The sequence below is a fragment of the Coregonus lavaretus genome (genome assembly GCF_964263955.1).
Source record: "Coregonus lavaretus genome assembly, chromosome: 10".
Lineage (NCBI taxonomy): Eukaryota > Metazoa > Chordata > Actinopteri > Salmoniformes > Salmonidae > Coregonus > Coregonus lavaretus.
The window spans coordinates 46,469,615-46,482,582 of NC_139997.1; the positions used below are offsets into that span (position 1 = coordinate 46,469,615).

The window sequence follows — 12,968 nt, forward strand, 5'->3', positions numbered from 1 at the left end:
GCTGGGTCTTCCAGCATAACAACGACCCGAAACACACAGCCAGGGCAACTAAGGAGTGGCTCCGTAAGAAGCATCTCAAGGTCCTGGAGTGGCCTAGCCAGTCTCCAGACCTAAACCCAATAGGAAATCTTTGGAGGGAGCTGAAAGTCCGTATTGCCCATTGACAGCCCCGAAACCTGAAGGATCTGGAGAAGGTCTGTATGGAGGAGTGGGCCAAAATCCCTGCTGCAGTGTGTGCAAACCTGGTCAAGACCGACAGGAAACGTATGATCTCTGTAATTGCAAACAAAGGTTTCTGTACCAAATATTAAATTCTGCTTTTCTGATGTATCAAATACTTATGTCATGCAATAAAATGCAAATTAATTACTTAAAAAGCATACAATGTGATTTTCTGGATTTTTGTTTTAGATTCCGTCTCTCACAGTTGAAGTGTACCTATGATAAAAATTACAGACCTCTACATGCTTTGTAAGTAGGAAAACCTGCAAAATCGGCAATGTATCAAATACTTGTTCTCCCCACTGTATATTTTGATTTGTTTAACACTTTTTTTGGTTACTACATGATTCCATATGTGTTATTTCATAGTTTTGATTTCTTCACTATTATTCTACAATGTAGAAAATAGTAAAAATAAAAGACAAACCCTTGAATGAGTCGGTGTGTCCAAACTTTTGACTGGTACTGTACATATGTGGATACCAAAATATGTTTTAATTTCAACAGTTTTCTGGAAGAAATGGTGCATTATTTGCAAGGGTGCCAATATTCTTGGCCACGACTGTAGCTTTCAAATCATCCAAGGCTATCTACCTGTAAAGTAAGAAATTCAGCTGGTCTAAATCCTCTTACGGGCCTGTATTGACTGTAATATAAAAGCCTGGAGCTTAAACTGTAAGGAGAAGTCAGGGCACACTCCACAGCGTGCGCTATTGAATGGTGTACGGGAAAGCTGAGGGGACAAACCAAGATTGGATTTAAACACGATTATTCAGGCAATTTCATGGCTGCTTAGCTCACAGCGACAAAGGAGAGGCGGAAAAGGCGCTCCATTTAAAAGCAATAAATCACCTGGCAGAAATTACCACCACCCCTCCGAACGACACTTTTATGGAATTCCTGACATTAAAAGCAAAAGTGCTGAAATTAACCTAGATTACTCTGTAGTCAGCGAAAATCACAGCCACAGCACACATAAAGCAGCGAGAGGCGACAAAGGGAGCAGGAAAAAAAGATACAAAAATCGAAACAAAAAATACTTCATTTCGTTTTTATTAACAAAACCTATTTGAAGAGACACTTCAGCCGTACAAGCAACACACCATCACAGCTTATTGTGAAATATGGGGAGCGCTCAATTGTTGTTCCCGTTCAGAATTGATTTGGTAGTTCATTTCATTTCAGGCCCACAATGAGCCTCCAACTGTGAAAATGATTCAATCTACAAAATCTCATAAAGAAAATAAATTGGGTGTTTAAAAATGGAGGAAAGAGGAGAGGTGGAGTGTTTTATCCATCCAAGCATCTCCCAGTGGAGCCAAGGGAACAGAACGTCACTGCAGTAGTGCCAGCAGCAGCCTGAGTGAATTCCACAGAGAAATACAACACAGCAAAACACTAGTTATTTATGTATCACTATACACCAGTGGGATAGAAAACAAGGACATCTGGGAGTGTTAAACCGATGTCTACGCAACCTCTAGATAACCCTGTGATCCTGCATGACTATCAAGTCACTCAGTAAGGAGAAAACGTTTTGAAATGGGAAGTTACTGCCTGAACTTGTCCAATATTAAATACAGATTCATTTTCCATTGCAGAACAGGACCCTGCCTGGAGTGAATCAAGATTGAGCTGCCTTTAACTACCTTATGCTCAAAACAGGGCAAGAGTTAATGACCCTTCGACAGTTATAACAGAAACTCGGTTTCAACTGAAAGCACTAATCTGCTCTAAATTAAAGATGCATTAAAGGTTTTGTATAATTTCAGCCAGTAGTTTTGAAAGTAGCGCTCAGGAGCCAAAACGGGTCCCCGAAAATTGAGCACAATTGTGTACATCATAAATTCTGTATGATATGTTATATCCTGCAACAACAAAACAAATCCTGCATTTCGTATGATACATTACAAATTCCAATACGTACCACATGTTATGAATTTCTAAGTGCTTAAGATCTCGTTCAATCTCTAATGAGATGATCTACTTCAGTGATATAATATCTATTATAGAAATCACTTCAAGGCATCATCAGCATCTTTTATCAACGCACCAGCATCAAATCAGAAGTACTGTACCACACAGTGATTTATTCTGCTCCGAATCATCTCTTGTCCAATAAAGAGATACATTTTGTGAAACCAATCACGGAGTGCCATTGGTGCCATCCCTTGTTTGGTACAGCATCACTGTTTTGCACTGAGCCCTTGAGATTGGCTAGGTGTTCCATAAACACTTCAAACACCGAATACTAACTCATCTTCAAAGAACGTCTCGCTCCATAAGTCCACAGATTACAGCCCTGTCAGCGGCAAAAAAGACATGCCACCCACAGTGACGGGCTCATGTGGCAACACACAGGCCTCTGCTGGCTTGAAACCCACCACGCTCAAATATTCACTCACCTATCAATTCAATACCATTGGCAGTGGCACGAATGGCACAGTTAGGGTGGTACAAATTAACCAATGACCTGAGGGCTGCTAGATCAAACTTGGACTGAAGTAGTTAGCTGTGCACCGGAACTGCCTCAGTGTCCACTCAGTGTTTAGGGATCTGAGGAAGAGCCATGGCGGAGGGAGAGAGAGAGGAAGAAAGAGGACAGTTAAGTACTAAGTCAGTCTATCCCTCTGGTTTCTCTAGAATTTCTCCATTCAAAAAGGTGGGCACTAACCTGCAACAGTAAAGTTTAAAAAAAAAGTCATTTAAAGCACAAGGACAATTTAGACAAAACAAATGCATTTGTTTCTGTAAATGACTCACTCTTTCAGAGGGCCTGGTTTACAAAGTGAGCGCACAGCAGTCTGACCTTTCCTTACAGCATTAACATTTATGGAAATCTGGGGGAATGAAAGCTGTGAATAACAAAACATTGGGCCTCTTAAGTCTGCTAAGAAAATGCCAGCTCACACACCCCAGAATAGAACAGCGACACACACACCTTTGTGCCGTTAGGTTTGGAGTGACAGAACGAGGTATTTAGCAGTCTGACCTTAAGCACTTAATCACCCTGAACACGCAAACTGCACAGAATCTCCCAGCCCACTCTTCCTCAGCCCGGAGGAGTATCAGAGAGCAGCAGAGCCAGAAGTTAAAGCCCTCTCCACACGTAAAGCCCACACTAAATAGATCAGCACTTCCTTAGCAGGTGACTCCATTAAGCTGCTTTCCCCCCCTCACCTTTACCGGGGTGATCGAGGTGAGGCACTTGGGATTCAAAAGTCTGAGGCTCCACCATGGTTAGCCTTGAATGCACTAGCTGTGTGGTGGGTGTTGGGGCTAAGGGTTAGAAACAGAAACCCTGGCTGTCGCATGCTTCCCAGTTGAAACAGTTAGCGGGGCGGGATTCTTCAAGTGTTTGCTGTCATTCAACGAGAGAGAGCGCAGCAGCTTGGCCCTACTGTCTGCAGTGCACTACTAGTTTTCATGAACATTTTGTTCACTCGAGAAGTACTGCACCTTACATCTTAGCTAGATGTAAAATTGCGCGACTAGACCCCCCTCGCCAAAAACGTCAATTTATTTCAGATGTATTGATTTATCTATTTTGAGGAAGTGTTAAAGAGGGACAAAGAGTAATATTGGTGCTTTTTTCTCGTTTTTTCAAGCGAAGGTCTTTAGGGAGTATGCGATGTTCGCATCGCCTAGCCGAGTTCTGCTAGGAGCAAACCCAACCCATGTATGCGGACGCCTTAACTGTTACGGCACCATGCTGGGTAACACTGGCAAGCTTTCACAGGAAGTGCCTAATCCTAACTTCTTCCCTTCTTCCACATGGGGCGGGGGCTGTCCTTGGAGAGATGGGTGGGTGGAGGGTGAGGGGCAATCCTAAAATCTCAATTAACAACGTGGCTAATTAACCACAGGCACATTCTTGAAATCTAATGAACTATTTTCAGCAGACTGATAATGAGCATCTGACACACACACACACACAAAGAGAGAGCGAGCACGAGAGGGAGGAGTGTGTGTTTTAATGTTTAAAATATGTCTCAACCATAAACTGTAAAATTAGAAATGGATTGGTGAGGTGATGTACAGCATTGAGTATTCTTCACCATGCCACAATCTTTTGGGAACTCTGCACCGAATCCACCCCCATACAATCCCACACGATGCTTTCAGACGCGGTAAACTGGCTAATCTCCCCCCCCCCCCCCCCCTAGATCAGAGTGGAGACCTCATTGTTTCGAAGCCGTTTGAGTTAATCACTGATTAACAGGCAAAACAAGCCCCTGAGCCAGGGCTAAAAACAGAGTTGAACTGCTGCTCTTCTGGTTCTCACACAAAACACCCAAAGACCAACAGAAGGAACCAAACAGAATGACCATTACCTCTCCCACTATAACAAACACTAACCACTAATATAGGCCTATGCTTAGTGGTGGTTAATCCTTGTGCAAAGATCACAAAAAAATCCTTAACCACCGACAAATGAGAAAAACAGGGCAAGAAGCCCAAAGTCTAGGTTGTAAGAAAAGTATTTGGTTTTAAATGCTTTTATGATTAACATGTTTTGTGCGATAAACATGATTACTAATAGCTAATCCTCACTGGGGACACGCCACACAGAGGCACCCCAGACATGGAGATTAATTAGTGCTGTTCTTAGGATAACAAACAAACACGCACTGCCAAACATCACGTTACACACCCGTGTTTCACTATGGCGATCCAAACATTTATATCAACACCACTATACAGTAACCGTACCAACCTGCCCCCTACACAACCACAGACTGTCCTTGACAACTAGGCTGATTAACAACAAATTAAAAACCTAGGCCCCGGCGTTGCCACGACAACCTCTTGTACGAGCACAGTTGGCCCTAATAGGCCCACTTGTTAGGATCCATGTAATTAATTGACCCCGCCTCCATTCAGCTGCTAGTGCCAAGTCTCTGGAATGGACTGCCCCTGCTGCTCAGGCAGAGCAAGGACACCTCACCTTGGATCGACTATCTGGACCTGCCCCACGTCCACCACAACACAGCTCCACATGGAGCCTTTACTTCCCCTTCGATTTGACCAAGGCATATAGTAACTGCTGTGAATGAAAATGAAGTCAGAACCCTCCTGCATGCATTCAACATCCGTGAGTGGAGTGGGGATCTAGGGTTTGAATCTTGTGGTAAAGCATTTGCATGGTGTCTCTAGCTGTGCACAGATCGGTGCCCTTATAAAGCAGAGCCATTGAGATGCAGAGCCTGCAGCGCTCTTCATCTCTGTATCCATATGAACACGCATTAATATTAATGGAGTCTGAGGTTAGCTGGGTCTCTGATCTGAGGCTGAGCAAGAGCGAGAAGTTAGAGAGAGTGGACAGAGTGTTTCCCCAGTCCTCTGTGTTCCAGTACTACATATTCAACACCACTGAGGATACTATTCCAGAGCTCCTGACCCTGGCCACCAAGAGGCCCATCAGCCCCAAGACGCAGTATGAGAGAGAAATAAAGACCAAGCTGAAGCACTGATATGCACACAGACACACTTCACTCCACCTCTCCATCACTCTCATACACACATAACATAAACACATTGCACTCATTCAACCCATTTACATCCATCCCTCGCTTCCTCTCTCTCTCTAATCTCTTCATGAGGGGTGTTCGTTCGTGGAACAGAATAACCTCGGGGGTGAATATAGTTATTTGTGCTTGAAGAGACTCAGGCGGATACCTCTTTACGAGAGTGTCACTCCCCATTTGTCTCTGCTCTGCTCAGCAGCACCGGAGAAAGCAGCGCGGCGCTCTAAAAGAACCCTCCGGAAGCACAGGCCGGAAGCGTGGGAAAAAGCATTCCCGGCTCCGCTCTGCTGTTCAGGCCAAGTGCAGAGTACTCATTAGCTCTCATCACATAAACCCTCGCACTCAGATTCACACACTTTCTCATATTTAAGAGATCGGTTGGCATAATCAGGTATTCCTCTGTGAAACTGAACCACAGACATCCATTAGAACAGTCTGTCTATCTGTAAACTCTGAATACTCTGTGAAAGCTATTCAACAAAAATCTGTATGAAAACCACATTATCTTTCAACTGAGAATCCCAATGGGAAAAACAAACTCAAAAACCTTTTAGAGAACTCTTCTGGGTCTAGTCTATCCAGCGTGCGCCAATCAGTAGAGCAGTTTGTTTCATATGGTTGTGTTTGAAATGTCAGGCTAGTGCTGGAGGGAAGGGGGATGGATGCTGCTCACACACACACGGTTGCTGCACATGAAGCTCCGGGAGGGGGTAATGGGTCCTGCAGGTAAACAGGATGAGGAAGGCGCTCGTGGTTCTGCCTGAGGCAAACTAGACCCTTCTGTTCCAGCATTTAGCAGACAAGTGCTCTACTAATTAGGAATTAATATTTAATAACGGAGAGACAAAGGGGCGTTTCACCCCAGGAGAGCGATGGCGAGATGAGGGAGATGGGGGACATGGGGGTAGGGAACAGAGGACGATAGTCTCCCAGACAGCATTAGTGAAAGGTTTCAATGTGAAGGAAAGCTGGGGATACACAGGATTTGTTTTCATGGCCCAGAATCTGGCCAGTGAAGCTAGAGAAATACATTACAAATCCATCAGCTTGCATTTAGTCAGAATGTCTCCACACAATTACCCATCGGCCTTGGGGTTAATCACTCAGGCAATTTATGCATTTTCCATACCTGACTTACTGTATATCACAAAAAAATGCTAATATCATCTATGTGGGGATAGGCTCGGCGTGATATGCGGTTTCCCATAAATTAATGTCATAAACTTCCACAGAAATCTGACAGAGCAATAAATATCAAACAGAAATTAAACATTATCTCTGGATTTAATCATGGAAATATGATCGGTAAACTCACAGGGCAGTATAAAATACAGAGATTGGTTTAATCATTGAAATATGATAACTAAACTCAGAATTCCCTATGCTGGTTTCATCAGCCGACAACTGCCAAAACATATCCTCTCATTAAATTTGATAATAATGTGCCCTGGCAGTGAGGATAATAAACATTGTCTTTTGAAAATCTCTGTTTATGACATGGATAACATGGTTTGTAATCACTTATCTTCTGATTAACACAGCACATGCTTGAGAGAGCCTTTTCTGTGATTCAAGTCCAAAAGGATGGTCCTCTCTAGCGTATGAAGTTACATAGAGTTCTCCGACAGTGGCCATGACAACAGGGTTTTATTTGACCCTGTACGCATCGTCCCAGCCATATAAAGTGGCAAAAAGCAGCAGAATTATCAGAGAGAACCTGAATAATAAACTGCAAGCACTGTGTTTAGGGTATTTATGTGGTAAAATGGCTGAGCGAGCGAGCATGTGTGAAAGGAGGCAGCATATAATAAAAAGCTACAGAATGTAAAATAGTTCTATAGAGAAAAGTTCTGGGCTCACTAGGAGAAGGTGGGGGGGGGGGGGGGGGGGGGGGGGGTTGCGTGGTAGTATGCCCTTTGCAGGGCAATCATCATCAGCGTGGACCGGGCCAGCCCACGTAACAGCATTCCATTCCATCGTTGATCAATGCCCTCATGAATTAAATTAGAGTGCAAGATGACTAAATGTGATAAGACGCAGAGGATTCACACAGATCTGAAGGGGAGATATCAACCCTGTATGGTTCTCTTCAGCAGGCCAGTCATCCATCCAGGCAGGCAGGCAGCCATGCAGTTGTAGATAAATAGGCCAAGGTGAACTCACCCTACCTCACCACAGCACAGCCCTCTTATCTCCTGCTCCATAGCCCTGCAGGCAGAGGTCCACACCTCTATTGATGCAGCACAGAGATGAGGGGCATAATTAAAGCTAATCAACTTCATCAGATGGAGGCTCGGTGGAACTAACGGTTGCTACAGGAGAGCCTGGTTTAGCCTGGTTTAACATTCTACTTCTCTGAACTTTGTAACAAGGGCATTCTAAACCCTAACTACAGTTGTGTGTATGTGTATAAGTGAAAAGTGCTTTTCCCCTAAAAATGTAATATAGTTATTTCTCTCTCGAATTCCAACTGTCACTCACTACCTCACCACACAGAGATACAAACACCAAAATAACACAAAATAGGGCTCTGTAGTGAAATGTAGAGTCAGAGGCTGTTGTCCTGTGCTGCTGAGAGCAGAGACATAGGGACTCACTTTTTTGTGTGCTGGGCTGTGGCTGCTGTGGTGGAGCATCCAGGATCTTGGGGGTGCAGACCAGACGCTGAGACGAGAGGTTCTGCTGCCGTCTCTGTAGGCAGGCTAACATGGCTGCTGCTTTCTGAGGGTTCTACAGCCGCTCGGACCTCGGGGGAACCTGATAGGGACAAGTAGAGAAAAACACATCGTTAGCTCTTGATCATGTATTAAATTACAAGCTGCTGGCCATTGAACTGAATGCAAAACCCAAAACTAAAGTCAAAGCCCTGTAAGCAAACTGCTACCATGCTGATGGAGGTCTCTGTGCTCTCCCTCCAATGAATGCATACTTTCCTTTTTAAAGCCTAAATAAAAAACTGTTCCCACTCAGGCCCGTATTACCATAGTCAAACTCAGCAACCCCCCTTTGAACTGCGGAGGCTACACATCTAAGAATGTAAAATCACTTAACATCAAGTCAACTTCCCCCACTCTGCTTAGACACTATGATGGCTCTTTGCTGTTCTCCATCTTGCCCTGTCTGTTGCAATAACACAGCCCATTTACAAGGTCTGTTGTTGCTGCCGGCTGCCGGCTGCATCCTGTACCCAGTCAATAGCCCGGTCCTCAGGGACTCTAGAATTGCTCTATGAATTGATGGTGGTATTGATCATAAGTGAAAATCCAAAAGTAGCTCGTTCCCCCAAATGGCTTTGGCACACACACATTAAAGGTGCTTTTGTGTATGATGAAGTGTTTTCCCCCAGTATCTTTGATTGTAGTTATCATTCTGAATACCAGGCCTAAGTGGGTAATATATTCTAGCCCCTATAGATACTATAGGTGCATAGGCCTACCTGTAACAACATCCAATAGTACTGAATGATCATCTTTGTGTCAGCAAATCAAAATTCGACTTCATACTCCCAGCCAAAAAAACTGCACCACTGAAATTTCAATTGAAGTGAATGCCTTGCACACAGCTGTCTCAGAGAGGCTTCATTTCTTTATTCTCCCTCTTCCTCTCTTCTTTTACAGTTCTTGTTGTTTTCATTTTTCCCTCTAGGTCCACAGGCCAGCTTAAGTGAGTCAGATACAGGAGCGAGAGCTCAGTGACTGGCTGCAGAAACAGGATTACCTCCACCTCAAAAAGGGAGGAACAAAGTGGGTTTCATTCTAGTCAGGTGCCTGAAGAGATCCACCCCACCTCACAACCCTCTCCTCCTCCCGAGTCTGCCTCTTCTCTCACACTTTGACAGCCTCACTTCAAAACCACCCAGCACAGCCTCTCATGTGATCACACAAAGCTGAAAAGCTAAAAGCCTCTCTCGATGGTCGGACTCCATTTTGAAAAGAATACCAATTTCACAACAACCCTTCCATTACCACGCATTTGTCAAAGAAGGGCTGAGGAGAAAAGGCACAGAGCGAGAGAAAAGGAATCTCCGGGGAAATGCCTCCACTGCTTTACCGGCGGAAAATAAGAGACGAGTATCAGAATACCTTCCATTAGGCTACTCCCCCAATTTGCTCCTGGATAAAAATGCATCAAGAAAAGCATTATCATTCACAGAGGCCAACGCTTTCTTTAAGCAGAAAAATGAAATTCTTAAAGTGGAAAAAACGAAGCGAGAAAAGGAAATGGTCACGCATAACTGACAAAGTTTCTTTCATCCCATCAAAATCTAAAAGTAAAATAAAGAGGTTTTGTGAGACCTTCGAGTAAAAGTGCTTTTGCATTCTCCATTAGACTGCCTCTAAAAAGGACAGAGCGCACCAGTTCTGTTGACAGTATCTGAGCTAAAGGGCTCATTCTATTGCCTGACAGACATTTTCTCAGTCTCTTACTCTCTCGGTGATAAAGTTTCTCCTAAGTTTAGCTGACCAAGTTAATACATGACAAATTCAATGTTTCATTGCAAACACATGCAGCACATCTTACAATTTAAGGCATTGTTTAAACCCAAGATATCTTGGTGTTAATCATCCAGTCAAACAGCTGTCAGCAAGATAACAACAGGAGGAGCTATGATACATTCATCAACACAGCTCTACTCCAACCTTATTACAGCTGTGACCCAATAGGTATTTGAAGCAGAAACGTCATGGTCATATATCAAATTCCCCACCTGCTAAGCCATACTGCTTACTTATTATTATAGCATTGCTGACATTCAAAAGGCCTCCAACAAACAACTGCTGACCAGTTTTTCCTCAAATTAACCATGCAGTTTAACACCAGCTAATATGTACCCCAGCTCCTGATGACTTAAACCTCACTTAAATCCCATAGATCCTCCTCTTCTTCTCCCAACCAATTACCTGGGAGCTTTGTGCTCCCTATGCTCTAGTCGACAAGGTCTCCACGGCGATGGATAATGAGAAAAGGAGACAAAGTTTGAGTGGCAAGGACGGTAAATCCTTGCCACTTTGGGGTGACATCAGTGGCTCCGATAAGAGGTGTTATCAGGTGTGATGCGGTCCACTGAGGGTCTGCCACAGAGATAAGGACCTCTGGCTCTGCACTCCATCTTTTGTTTCCCAAGGTTTCCCTGATAAGGATGTTTTGGCAGACTAATTGTCCGCTCCATCAATGATGGTCTGAGCGCAACATTTTTAGGGGGCCTGGGGGAATGGCATTGGAAAATAAAATGTCTAATTGTACAAACTATTGTCTTTTCCCTGGGCTCTTGACGAACGGGATTGTGTGTGGGAAGATAACAAGGTCATTTGGGAGCGAGAAGGGCAGTGATGGGGGAGCTAGATGATGATGGCTGTTATGGTTTAAATGGACAGAAGTCTGACATGATCCTCTTAAATTCTTACTGGATCCAGATGGCATCCCCCAGGGACATGTAGTCTATCCTTCAAAAAGAGTAGGCGACCCTTGAGAGAGCAATTGATACGGCACATCAACCTGATATCTCATCTAGAAAGTTTGCCTTCCATTTACTGAATCGTTTTTTTCAGGCTGAAAATGAGAAAGTGAGAAAGGCCATCCTTCTGGCCAGATAGTAGCTTTATAGCACACACAGATGAGGCTGTGCTCTGCCTGACCTTCCAGTCTCTCCGCTCCTCTCTGAGCGGCCTCCAGGGCCTTGACTGGAGCAGAGTAACATTGCCCTGAGACCCTTCCTTTCAATAAATACAAAGACGCACAGACAAAAGACACACTCGCTTCGCATACCCCCCAACCCCTCCACACCTTCCTCCCCAATCCTCTTGGCTTGTCTTTGCAGTTCTCAGAATCATCAGTTAATAATTAGATGATAATGAAAAAAGGTTTAAGCTGAGCGCCCTTTTCATTCTCTAGTTGGATTAGTATGCTAATGTCCTTCCTTCCCTACCCACTGTGAAATCCCTGGCAGGCCAAAAAGCTAACACCGACACAGGAGGAACAGAACAAACTTCATACAGTAAGGTTGATTTACAGAACAACAATTAGGCGAAGGGTACTTTAACTTTGCTTGACATGTTTTAAGTATATAGACTGTGTGTGGCCTCCTTACAGAGTCATCACTCTGTGAATAACAGAGCTATAACCTTTCAAAGAGCGGCCAGCCACCCACAGGCTCTTCACAGCCTGAAATGAATGCACCCTGCGTCGACGGTGTTACTAGTGTTCTGTAACATTGGATAAGACTCAACATTAGTGATGCGGTCACAAAGACCTGCAAAACCACAGGTTCTGTATGGGGAGGACAGTAAAATGGGTATCAAATGACTGCTTTAAAAGCATTGAAAATGTAGGTTTTGTGAATAATTCATGCCAAAAGCGAGACCAAAAGAAAATTTCCATCAATGACCTTCAATGTCAACTGACAGCTTGCAGTCAAACCTAAAGACTATCCACTTCTCAAACAGTAGGAAGACTTGAATGTAGGCGTTCTCCATAGAACAGGGCTATCGGCATGGCTGACCTGTCTCCATCTCATCTAGCCATCACACGCAGAATCTCAAAGGCCTCCTCTAAATGGACGCAGGGTCCTGTCTGAGCGATGGAGCCAAGGAGACAGGGCAAGCAGAGTCTAGTCAGAGTCTAAAACAGACAGGCAGACAGCTACTGCAGCTGCCGGTTTCATCTCTGCACCTCCTCATGCATTTTGTATGGAATTTATTACTCCAATAAGAGCCATCCTGTTTAAAGTTTGCATAATTGGAATCAGAGCACGGTATGAGAGACCCAGATTTCTCTTATGCGTTTTTTTTTTTTTTTAAGAAATACAAAAAGAAAACACGAGGTTGAACTGCAGGACATGCAAACAACCCAGGGCAGCTCTGCTCTACACAGCAGGCCTGAGGCCGACAACAATGAGCCTCATTTTCATTGAGATTACCTCCTGTACAAAAGGTATTACAACAGTGTTAAGCAGGGTTTGGCATTGTTATTTCTATACAATGGATGCACTTGCTCTAAAATTTATGGAAAATAAATACAATGGGTCGATATAGGAATATCCCTCGAGAGACTGCTGGCAGATGCATTTTGAGAGAACCATAAAACATTTGTGAGCAGGAGAGAATGAGTAGCCTGGACTCAGTAGAGTATTCATATTCATTTAAAAATGTATTTAGACCTAGGCCTATATGCAAAACCAAAAATACAATCTCCAACCCAAAATACAATTCTCTACTAGAA

The 12,968-nt window shown here is 43.9% G+C and overlaps 1 protein-coding gene across 2 annotated transcripts in view; it reads right to left on the reverse strand.

Annotated features, from left to right (window-relative positions):
* The window catches only part of LOC311136652 (protein FAM222A-like), a 34,962-nt gene that overhangs the window by 7,414 nt on the left and 14,580 nt on the right, over positions 1–12,968 (reverse strand). For both annotated transcript variants that reach the window (XM_084170862.1, XM_084170863.1), the window contains exon 2: positions 8,348–8,507. In XM_084170862.1, the coding sequence (XP_084026988.1) occupies positions 8,348–8,459 (112 nt within the window). In that variant the 5' untranslated portion in view covers positions 8,460–8,507. The remainder of the gene's footprint in view (positions 1–8,347; positions 8,508–12,968) is intronic.